The sequence below is a fragment of the Cyprinus carpio genome, chromosome A9, assembly GCF_018340385.1.
Source record: "Cyprinus carpio isolate SPL01 chromosome A9, ASM1834038v1, whole genome shotgun sequence".
Taxonomy (NCBI): domain Eukaryota; kingdom Metazoa; phylum Chordata; class Actinopteri; order Cypriniformes; family Cyprinidae; genus Cyprinus; species Cyprinus carpio.
This window is the reverse complement of record NC_056580.1, coordinates 29,064,132-29,076,375: the sequence shown is the minus strand read 5'-3', so window position 1 is coordinate 29,076,375 and position 12,244 is coordinate 29,064,132. Positions and strand designations below refer to the sequence as shown.

At 38.9% G+C, this 12,244-nt stretch overlaps 1 protein-coding gene across 1 annotated transcript; it reads right to left on the bottom strand.

The window, feature by feature from the left end:
- Positions 1–7,910: 7,910 nt before the first annotated feature.
- On the bottom strand, positions 7,911–10,280 carry LOC109095016 (D(1)-like dopamine receptor). Its single transcript, XM_019108676.2, has 2 exons — positions 10,040–10,280; positions 7,911–9,935 (listed from the first exon to the last, which is right to left on the bottom strand). The coding sequence occupies exon 2, from the start codon at positions 9,707–9,709 to the stop codon at positions 8,369–8,371; it is 1,341 nt and encodes a 446-aa protein (XP_018964221.2). The 5' UTR covers positions 9,710–9,935; positions 10,040–10,280; the 3' UTR covers positions 7,911–8,368.
- Between the last annotated feature and the right edge of the window lie 1,964 nt (positions 10,281–12,244).

Sequence of the window (12,244 nt, the reverse complement as noted above, 5' to 3'; positions counted from 1 at the left end):
GAGTACAAGAGAGATGAAACAATCAATATGTGTCCATCACATTGATCACAGACACATCTGAAGGAGGGAAACAGATAACATTGAATACAGCATTTTACGTTACAGTATGTGGGACTGTAAACAGAGGTTTTACCATGGTAGAGACAGGAAAATTACTGGAACTCACCCTGAAAGGGTGAAATTACAGTATAGACTATTACATATGGTAAAGTGAGAACATTTAATGTATGGCAACAAACTATTCTACGCACCACATTTACGTCATATCTTCAACACAACTTTTGATTACATACTTGACGGATATTGCAAACTTCATTTTATTTTAATTATATGTTGTTTTAGATTGCTTTCTGAAAGCAGATTATCCGTTTGCTCAATTAAAATCTACTGAGGTCTCTTCCAGCCCCTCATAAATAGACTTTTTCAGATTGTTACATATTTAAATATACACTACCAGTCCAAAGTTTTGAAACAGTAAGATTTTTAATGATTTTTTATTATTATTATTATCTTCTGCTCACCAAGCCTGCATTTATTTGATCCAAAATACAGCAAAAGCAGTAATATTGCGGGGGGGGGGGGGGGGGGGGGGGGGGGTGGGGGGGGGGGGGGTAGGGGGGGGGGGGATACCGTTTAAAATAACGTAAAAATTATTTGAGTAATTTGCCAAATGTACATTATGTTTCTTCTTAAATGTTATGAAACCCATGATTGTGATAATGGAATTATAACATTACTTAATAAAACATAATTTAATTAAAACAGACATGGTTAGTCAGGTAGTAAGTTAGTTAGTTAGTTAGTTAGTTAATATATAATATAGGTCACATTAAATTTGTTTTGGAAACATTTTACCTACCATGTCTTCATCATTTATTTGATATATCATGAACATATGAAATATATCCTTTTTTAAATTATGATGATCTTCCAGAGGCAAGACAATTAAGTATTTATTGTATGAAAAGATCTCTATCAGTGTTGTAGTGCAATGTGCACAACAATGAACAATGGTTTTCCACTAATGGTGTTTTCCAAAGCTGATGTACGTGTTTACCAGGACAGAGCAGTGTCATTAAAATGCAAGCTTAATATGAATGGGAAGGGAAAAAAAGCAAATATCACAAAAGAAAAATATTATTTAGTTTATTTCCATGCACACTGTGCATAAACTAATTATGGAGAAAGTGTGAAAATGCTATTTATTTGAGTGCATTTACTTTATATAAAATGCTCGATTTGAATTTAAACTAATACAACCCAGTCTCATGAGAAAACATTTACGAGGGAGTGATTTCGCATGAATTGGTATGATGTCTTTAAAAAGAAAACATAAACATGAAGGTCCACCCCTAAATTTAACCCTCAGTGGGGCGTAAACAGATCATACGAATTAGCCACCAATTCCCAAAACGTAAAAAAAAAAAAAAATACTATTTACTATAAGAGTGTGTTGCAAATTTCCGCTCTATTTTCTTAAAGGGATGTATTGATGCATTCCCCAAGCCCTTCTGTCTGAGCATATCCACAATTTGGAATCTTACTTAAGATATCTAAATACTGAAGTCCACTTTGCAGGGTGTTTATAATGTCTCTATAGTGCTGTTGTTGCCAATAGGTGTTTGCAACATCCCCTGTCACCAAACCCAAGAACTGGATGGCCACAGTTAGTCAGATACTAACAATCAATTCAGCACTATAATGTCAGAATGCCTACAGCGCTGGAAAAAGCACTGGATGCACACCACACTAAGCTTTACCATGAGCTATTTGAGTGCATCATTTCCAAGCACGAACGCAGCAGTCACAGCATTTTAGCTAAAAATGCAACAACACAGGAAGTGTCACAACTGTAAACAAATGAATATTTGAGTCGTCTTCAAATTGCCTCATTAATATTTCATCTTCCTCAGCAGCGGAGACAACTATAATGCACTCTGTTTGCACTGATCTGGAAAGCTTTGTTTACCTACTGTCTCTGATGCTAAGCTAGCCGCAGTAAGCAAAAGCACTCCATTCTTAGAGAGACCGTGAAGCAACGCTCAGTCAAAGTCACATCACGCTGTTATCTATCTCACTGCCTTTCAACAAGGGCATCACAGCTTCACAACTGGCAAGAGCGATGTTATTTGAGTTTGTGCGCACTGCTGACTCATATTGGAAATAATGGGAATGCTACAGCTGTCACACGGCTCCTGGTAAAATGAAATCTTGTTATTCCGCACCCGGTGAACAGCCAGGACTGAAGTAACAACATCCACCTACCAATGAAAGCGAAGGGAATCTGGTGTCTTTCCATAAGTGATATTTTTAGTGAATGCTCTGCAAGCTCTGGTTCCGAAACAGCACTCAGTGGTGAAATCGAGGTCCGAGTGCCAGTTACATAAGAACATTACAACGGCTCATATACATCCCTTTTCCACCACAATGAGCATTGCCCTGGGCCTGTCATTAACCTTGACTGTGTGTTTTTCCAAACAGGGACCTTGTGAACTTCGGTGCATGTTGGTGGGTTTGTATGTTGTGTCCGTTCAGAAATAAAGACCAGGTCAGATATCTACAGTCGAGGGCCCTCAGGGGTCTGTGCTGGGCCCATGGCTATTATTACTCATCACATTCTCAAACAGGCACCGATGGAGAGCAATGCATTTGACTATTCATGATACTGTATTTTACACTTGAATGGCCAGCACTGCAACGCCTTATGGATTCAAATAAGAGCCAACCCAAAATGCCTTAAAGGCAACCTCCATGTGCACTGGCCTTTACTCATTCAGCTGTTGTGAAAAATGCTCTGTTCTCTAAGTCAAATAAGTATTCGGAGCAACCTGTTAAAACTGCAGTACAATGAAATAAGTGCCAAAAATGCATTCATTCATGATTTGTTTGATCACGTGTTTTGTGCTTTTATGCTGTTAATTCATCTAGCATACAAAATCAATCTACTAAAAATGTGAAAACGCTGTATATTGCTTGGCTACTAGTTGCTATACTGTCACAATAATTTTTAGAGTACTATTTAAATTTATTGCAATTACTATTTAGAACTGCAATATATATATAAACTTATATTTTGGATGCGGTTAATCATTTGACAGCACTATTATATACATCGTTGTACCATATAAGTTATATGAAATTAAGAATTAGCATTTGTTAGGGACCTTTTTTTTTTTTTACTGAAGAGAATTTATTTGTGTCAAACATTAATAAAATAATTCTCTCAAAATTGAAAACCTTCAATTAATTTTGTCACCTTCTTTTCGACTGAGAAATGAAAATTAAGATATTTAGCAGAATGTCCTGGCTGCTCTTTTCTCTTTTCTGCAACTGAAGTAGACTGTTTTACTTAACCATTAAAGCTTAAGTATTGCATGGCTTCAGAAGACTTGGAAAATAGTACACAAGTCATGCGTTCTACTTTTATTGTAACATTTTTGTCTTTATAGGAGCATATAAATAACACATACATTAGGTATAAACCAGTCAATTTGGATACATGAAAAAGTGCCGCCTGAATATACAGTACCTCTACTTTTTCGTTTTTTTTTTTTTATTTCACTTTCCAAACGTTTCAAAGATAACATTTTTGTTATTATGTAATTTCTGAAACTTTCCTATTCAGACAGCACTAGTCTTCCTTCGGGAGGTCAGGTAAATTAGAGTTTTTCCCAGACTTACTTTTTTAAAATCTCTTCTAAATTGAACACATCTGTTTTTCTCACACAATCTCAGTATAAATTATGGAGCAAATTGCCAACTGTTCTTTGGATAACTCTGGGATCCTCTGAGAAATCTAATCCCATCCGGATAGGAATGTTTGTGATTGTGGTATAATATTTATTCACATATTCTCCTCATTTATTTTGACCTTCAACAAATATTGTAACTAAAGCTAAACTCCTGCGTGCAGCATCTTTATTATGCACTAAAACCTTTTTGTCAACTTTCAGGGTAAAATAACACTTTAAGGTTCAAATTCTGCTGGCATCTCATTTGAAAATTTGAATTAAGGTGAGAGTCTCATCACAGAATGTTCAAAAACGGGTGGTAGAAAGAGTTAAAGGGGTAGTTCCCCAAAAAATCCAAGACAGCAAGTAAGTCATTCAGGTTTCGGACAGGTTTTAAATAATGTTAGAATTAATTTTTCATTGATTTTTGGGTGAACTCATGTCATTGATTCATATCCAGGTGGATCAGCGGGGGAGTCAAAGTTAGTTCTTGCCCTTGAGTTATTGATACTAATATTCTAGTCTCCCGTCTGACCATCTTATTTTGCCCTCGGATAAAACACTTAACTCCAGTTTACTCCAGGGGCCCTATGACATGTCACATCACTCCTCATACCTTTCATCGCACAAGCCTTCTGGCCACAGAATGACAATAACAGTTAGAAATAGTGTAATCAATCAAAGGAGCTGATATTTACTTCTCAGTACAAAATGTTATGTAAATTGCCCGATTCAGGACACACTTCTAGCTGACAAAAGTGTGCCATTGATGGTGTAATCAATAACGATTGATTTTCTGCAAAGAGTTGACCTTTAAATTAAGAATTGGAAGTGACATACCTCAAAACAGATTCTGCGGCTTCTCATAAAGTGGAAACAAGGGAAAGTATACAGCAAACAAGATTACAAAAACAACATACACTTTTATTTAGCAAATAGAAAGGGGCCGTTTTATACAAACTGTAAACTAGGTACTGTAATAAATTTGTTGGGTATACCTTAAAGAACTGCAGCACACATATGAACATGTACAGCAACCGTGATTTTTCCAAGTAGAAAATGTTTCGGGTTCGACTTCCTTAGTGGACCAGGAAAAACATTCCTGTCAACCGGTCAAATTTTTAGACTAGTTTGGGGTCAGGAATGGGAATACTCAAGATTCAGTACAAGTTAGCTCAGTCGATGTTGATTACCACAAATATGAATTTCCACTCGTCCCTCATTTTGTTTCAAAAAGCAAAAGTTTGGGTTACATTTGAAATGAATGGAGACAGTCCAGAAATATATCCACAATATGCAAGTTAGCATGATTTAAACCTTTTCTGTGTAAAGTCGTATCCAGCTTTACCATTTTGTCATCACAAAAAATCAAATTACTGTAAAAACGATGTAAACGATTTTAACATTAAAACTGTACTTTTTAACAGAAGAATGCTTCTATAAAACTATTAGCTTCAAATTTTTGCTTTCAATCCTTTAAAAACTGTCCCAGTTAAAATTCATTAACAAATGCCTTTCTGTAATGAGAGACGAAAACAAGAGATTAATCAATCTTTTTTTTTTTTTTTTAATATAGTTGCTGTTTGTTTGCACTTGTACTGAACCCCGGAGTATTCCTTCAAGGCTGGGGTTGGGGATTCAAAAACATTATCAACCAAACATTTCTGTCTGGTTTTGGGGTTAGTTCATGTTCACAAAAGCACAAGAATGTTGTTCCAGGACAAACAAAACATGTTAATCCAGGAACACATCCTACTTTATGGAATCACGGAAACTAGTACATTGCTTTAACTTTAAGACAAACCCACATGAAAACAACACATACATTTGTTTTCTCTACTCACGATTAAGGACTTAAAGATAAAAAGCACTTGTGTTCACATCTCTATTTTAACATCTTACAACACGTTTTTGTTTTTCTCCAGTTTATGTTACAATGCACTAATATTGTTGAGCATCTGAGGTTAAGGTTGTGTCAGCTTGGAATGAATGTCCATAAATAGTGGTACAATGCAGCTGATAAAGTTATGATCCAAGGGGTTTGTGCTGCCACTGTCACACAGTATCGTAAGCTCTTTCATTATTGTCACCAACTGTCATTTTCAACCTCCTCCGAAAGGAACAGAGAAAAACAGCTCTCAACCTGAAATCACTGGTTTGTCTAAGTATTTAGAACAGCACCTGCAAAATCAAAAGATAAACCTGCAGTCTTTGGTTAAAATAAATAAATAAATAAATAAATACAATGAAAAAAAAAATGAAAATGAGAAACTTGGCTCACTGTTATTTTATTCACTTCTAATTAAAGGACCACCCGTGATTCCCCAGTGTTTCTGGGAATACCTTAGCATTTGCAATAAAAAAAAGCACCTGGGACTTTTCAGAATGTCACAATGGGTCATTTTAAATGCTAATAACCTCATTGGATTAAATAAATCTGATGTTGCTTAACTGAATGCTGCTGAAACCAACTTATATAGTCCATCATTAGCATTTAAACTAAAAATGCTATTTGAAACATGGAGGTCATTAAGATGAACTTTCGATAAAACATATAGCTAAATATTTCCACAGAAGCATTGTGAAGAACGGGTTTTTGACAGGCAGATGAGTAAACAGTCTTCTGGAAAATTCCCTGGAGCAGATGTCCAATTTTAGACAAATATGCGTACTGAAGTCTGTTCATCTAGTCTCTCTCTCGTCAAGTTGTCCAAGTCGCACAAACATATTTACTCCATTCATATAGTTTGGAGTCAAACATATAGAGAGGTTGTAGATCATTCTGTCAAGCTTTTAGAGAGGAGGAGAGTATTAGGGTAAGTGAGAAGGAAGCTGGCAAAGGCTGCTGATCATGATGTTCTCAGCATTTTGGCACTGGGTATTACTGAAGGCGAAATATGAGAGACTTTCTCTGTCAATGTGAACTATGTTGGTTATGAGAGTCAATGTGAACTAAATTGGTTTAGTATGATCAGCTAAAAAGGGGCAAACTGATCTGAAAGCTACCTTGATTGATTTAAAGTAATCATTTTGGTCTGCATTTTTTCCTAGTGCACTCTGAGAACAAGCTCACGCGTATCAGTTCGGTCAAATCCTTGGGATGTTCATGGGAAGCGCTCACTGGATGGTAGGCTTTGGAATTAACTTAGATCAAGGGCAGTTGCATAACGTAACAAAACAGCTCCACAAATTATTAAAACTAGGATGGCAGTTTATATGCCACAGATTCTGTTTGGGCAGGGAGAAACTATTTAAAATGGTTAAATTGTTTCAAGGCAAACTGAGAGAGAATGTACCTAAGGATGTGACATATGTTGGTAACCATACTCCCACCCATCTGACAGCTGACCAACAGTTCAGGGGCTGGGTTCTGCATTATACCTATATGCATGATGCAAGAAGGTTTTCATCCTGGATATGCTTTGAAGCGCTAGATAGACCTACAGAGTGCTTCTTATAGTGTTTTTGGAAAGGTCACAACATTTTTCTGGGTAGCTGGACAGATGCATTGCATAAGATACGGTTACATTTTTCCGTTATGCATTAGCGTTATTTCACACTGTCCTAGAGCAAAGTTCATCCACGTAGTTGGCAAAAGAAACTGTTTAAAGGCAGCCGTGGTGCCTGGAACTACTTTTGTACATTTAGAGTGTATAGAATCAAAGAGGAAAAGCAGAGCTAGGATCCACATGAGGCTTCTTCTATCATTTAAATACACTGTGATGGAAACAAGTACACCGGCAGGTCTCTTGTGCACAGGGTTTAAAATAAAACATTTTTCCCTTTTAAAGCATGAGAATAATAACAATCGAAGTGTAAGTAACGACTGATGAGATTACCACTGGGATCGTATTTTCCCTGTGCTGTCCTGCGCTGTGACAATGAAGGGTTGGTCGGTGAGGAAGGGGGTTGGGTTGGGCAAGGAAGGGGTCTTTGACATCAAAATATTAAAAATTACATCCAAATATTATGGCCACTTCCACAGCTGATAAATCGCATAGCAGAAAAATCCACTGCTCTCCGACTTCTTTGACATCACACCAATGCACACGTAGAGGACTAGGATGAGAATGGCTACTGCTCTCAAGTTACATTATGGGGTGGTTTGCACATACAATTTCACAACTAGCAGCGTAAGGAGATGTTGACTTAGCCAACTCTGATAAATGGTGAAAAATATAAACAACACTATGTACATTTTATTGTCGACAGTAGACGCAACTGAATTTCTCTGCTAGTGAGCCGTTTACATAAACTCACCTACAAGATATTTTACTAGTGACCTAACTCTTGTCTTTATATTAACAACAGCAGTTCTACCACAACCACACGGGCATGCACATGTATACACATTTTAAATGCATAACATGTATACATATGCATACATGGTTTATTCACATTACTTTCCATTTATGTCTTGCCACAACTGACCTGGTAATGTCAATCATAAATGCTGCGAATATTTTGCAGATAGTTATCCAGCGTAAAGTGCCTTCAATTGGAACATTCTTTTGTTTTCCGCAAGTTTCATGTAGTCCAAGAAATGTTTTTAAGGTCTTCAGTGAAGCTTTTTTTTTTTTGATTTTGTACTGTATAGAAACAAGGATTCTTTGTTGGGGTCAGATCTCACCCAATACTCAGCAGGTTATGGATTTGTGCTGCCCGTTTTGTGTTATAGGGTTTATCTTTTCTAGCGAGACATCTGCATCGCTATCCAAATTGCCTGACATGGAAGGCGACAGTTTCTCAAAGGTCTTTATCCCAGAATCATCCTCCCTTTTCTGGTTCTCCTCTTCCTGGCAGAGGATACTGTGAGGGATCACATAGTTGCTGTTGTTGCCCTCCTTGGGGATTTGGCCCTTAGGCTGATACTGAGAAGTAGATGGAGGGCCACCGTTGTTGTTGATACTCACAATCTCTATAGCGTTGCTGCCAGGACAGAGTCGATGGCAGCCAAGCAGGGTGGAGAATGCCTTTCGAAAGTCAGCATTGAAGGCATAGATGATAGGGTTGAGTGAGGAGTTAGCCCAACCGAACCAGACAAAGACATCGAAGGTGGTAGAACTGATGCAGAAGAAGTCAGAGCTCTCGTTGGGGTTACAGAAAGGAACCATGCAGTTCAAGACAAAGAAGGGCAGCCAGCAGCACACGAAAACACCCATGATGACCGAGAGGGTCTTGAGAACTTTGGTTTCACGCTTGAAGGACATCTTGAAGGAACTTTCAGACTCCATACTGCCGTTGTTTCCCATGCTACTGTGGCGGTTCTTGGCGCTTTCGGCCGCTCTTTCGAGTGCCGAGATCCGGCGTATCTGCTTCTGGGCAATGCGGTAGATGCGAGTATAAGTGACCAGCATAATGGCCACAGGAATGTAAAAACTGATCAGGGAGGAGGAGATGGCATATGTCCGATTAAGGCTGGAGTCGCAGTTGTCTGGGGGAAGCTCACCGTAGGTGCCATTCAGCTCCGTGTAACTGGTCGCCTGGGCTTTGTGCCAGTTTAGCTGCACGGGGATGAAAGAGATAAGGATGGACAGAGTCCACGCCACACTTATCATGATGAACGCCACCTTGGGTGTCATCTTGCGCTCGTAGCGAAATGGGCTAGAAATGGCCCAGTAGCGGTCCACGCTGATGACGCACAGATTCAAGATGGATGCGGTGGAGCACATGATGTCAAAGGCCACCCAGACATCGCAGAAGGCGCCAAACGGCCAAAATCCTACAATCTCGGTGGCCGCTTTCCATGGCATCACCAAAATGGCCACCAACAAGTCGGAAATAGCCAGCGATATAACAAAGAAGTTCGTGACTTTTGAGCGCAGGTGGCGAAACTTTGTGACCGCAGCGCAGACCAAAGTGTTGCCCAGCAGGGTGGTCATGATGAGGAGCGAGAGGAAACAACCAGTCAGAACTCGCTTCGACGAATTGCGCTGCGACACACTGCTGTCCAGGACCGTGGAGTAGTTCACATCCATGACTTCTTCACCAAGTCGATTGAGCAGTCACCCCATAATTCCACACCAAACCGAGAGTGCTTACACAGGAATCGGAGCAACTAGTTGATCTGGTATGTCTGACGCTATGCTGACTGTAGCAGTCATCTTGCAAAACACATATCATAATTTCAATGTAAAAATCTCTTGAGGAGCTAAAAAATAGATCCATGAACTCCCACAGATCTTCCCAATGAACATAATATGACTAAAAGAAGAAAAGAAAAAAAGACATACATTTAGTCTAATTATCACTTAATCTTGCTTATAAACAGATTAGTGACTAATTAAGACCGTTTCTGCTTTCAGTACCTTGTCAGCAGTTTGTTCATCGTCCCACAGCATACTCTCCCAAACAGGTTAAGCAAACATAGGCAGGCGTGATGATTAGCCTTATATATGAGCTTATCGATAGTCTATTGATCGGATTGCCGCTGCGTTGGTCTGATTTGTCCCCGTTAATGACAGCAGAAGCGCGTCCTTGTCATGTTGTTCCCAAAGCAGACTCTCCGTCCAGAGAGAGAGAGCGGGTGACAGTTCGTAAAAAAAAAAACAAGAGCATCTCAATACAACACCACTCCTCTCCTTTTTTTTTTTTTTTTTTTTTTTTCAAGTGCTTTGCCAAAAGGCTTCACTTAACCGATAACAAAGTCTTTCATTCCTCTCTGCGTTGCGTTTCTGTATACATCCTGTATTGTGTTGCGTTCAGCGCATCCCGATTGTACTGATCATAAGCTGCAAACGCACCAGACTCAACAGTAAAGTCATACTCGCAATTTGGCGCACTTCTCACGTTTCAGGCGTCCGATTTGTTCCCGTTCCATCTTGCGCGTTAAGAAAAAACATTTCCTTCCTCTAGATTTCCTTAAAAGTGGTTTTAAAGCTTTTGCATCGGTCTTGTATGGAAAGGCTGTTGTCGTCCCATGCACATCATGTGGAATTTCAGCTCATACTCTCTCGTCCTGTCGCGCAGCATCACATGTGCATTAGCAGTCAAGCGTGCATATTCCTGCAATGTCAACTTTGAAGTGCATTACTTCAAAAAAATTAATAAAAAAAAAGGGGGAACAAAATAAAGCTAAAATAAAACAGAAGAAAACCGTATTAGCCTTGAAAGTATCTATTGATTTCAATTTCTGCACCGTTAAAAATGCATTTCTGTCTCTGTGGACTGATGAGAATAGTCTTGAGCATCATCAGGTTTGTTTTTGTCAGTGCAATAGTTTCCTCCAGTTTTTCAGAAGGCTTGCAGTCAGTCTTCTGTGCTGGGCTTGCACTGAGAAGCTCTGACAGCTCTGAAGGTATGGCAAGCCATTTAAACATGTATTCCATCAAACTATTTTTTTGTTAAGTAGGCTACTCCTTTTAAAAACACTATTAAGAAATCATACTATCTTTTTATGACGTTATTTCCCTGTCAAATGTCGAGAGCGCATTATTGTAGCGCGAAAGTACATTAATATAATGCACGAGCGCGAATCTCTCTGCTCGCGCGCGGGATATAGTGTGCGGAGCGCGAATCTCTCTGCTCGCGCGCGGGAACTGGGCGCGCGCTCTCAGATACACGTTGCTCTTGTAAGAATTTTCTCTGGGCTCGCTCAGAGAGTATGCCTGCACTTAAAACGTGTTCAGTGCAATCGCGAATCTCTCCTCTTCATCGCTTAAAGTAAGCGTGTATGTGCTTAGACTGTGTCCTGTGCGTTCGCGCATGGCCAAGTACTCTTCTCTTCGAATTCTTTCTCTTTGCTCTTGGCATAAACTCTGTCAAAACGGCAACAACCAATCAGAAATAGGCTTCAACGACTGACCAATGAAAACGTGACACCCTACATGGAATCTTATTGGTTGATATTGAACCGCACATGGAACACAATTTAGTGATGGGCATTTCGGCTCTTTTTCGTGAGCCGGCTCGTATGACTCAGCTCACTGACAAGAGCCGACTCTTTTTGCTCACAAACAGCTCTTTAAAAAACAATAATGTTTTGACTATGATAGGTGCGAAAATAATTCTAATTAAATTATTAAATTAAGTCATACTCACAATGTCTCACAATTTATTTAAAATGCATTGATTTGTTATGAAAAAAGAATACTATTAAACATTTGCATTTAAATTACAACTTTTTAATGTATAGAAACAACAACATTACAAATTACAAATACAATCTGAATCTGAACAACATAATAGAACCCATATTAAAAAATATATATATAGAACTGAAAGGATTAAACTGGTCCCTCTTTTTTGGCATGTTATATAACCAGCATGAACTATCTCACTAGTTATGTTTTGTATAACTAGCATGAACACACACACACACAATGCTGATCATATTTTTTATTTTATGAGAGATTTGCATTCAGAAATGCAAGCTGCCTTACTTTCGAGGGGCTGATACGGTTTCTTCTTCCGAGTTTTGACACTGTGTGTGTGTTGTGTGTGTGTGATGGCTCGGCCCCTCCCTCATGCCATATAATTGGTTGACACCTCGTGTATGATTGACAGGAACAGAA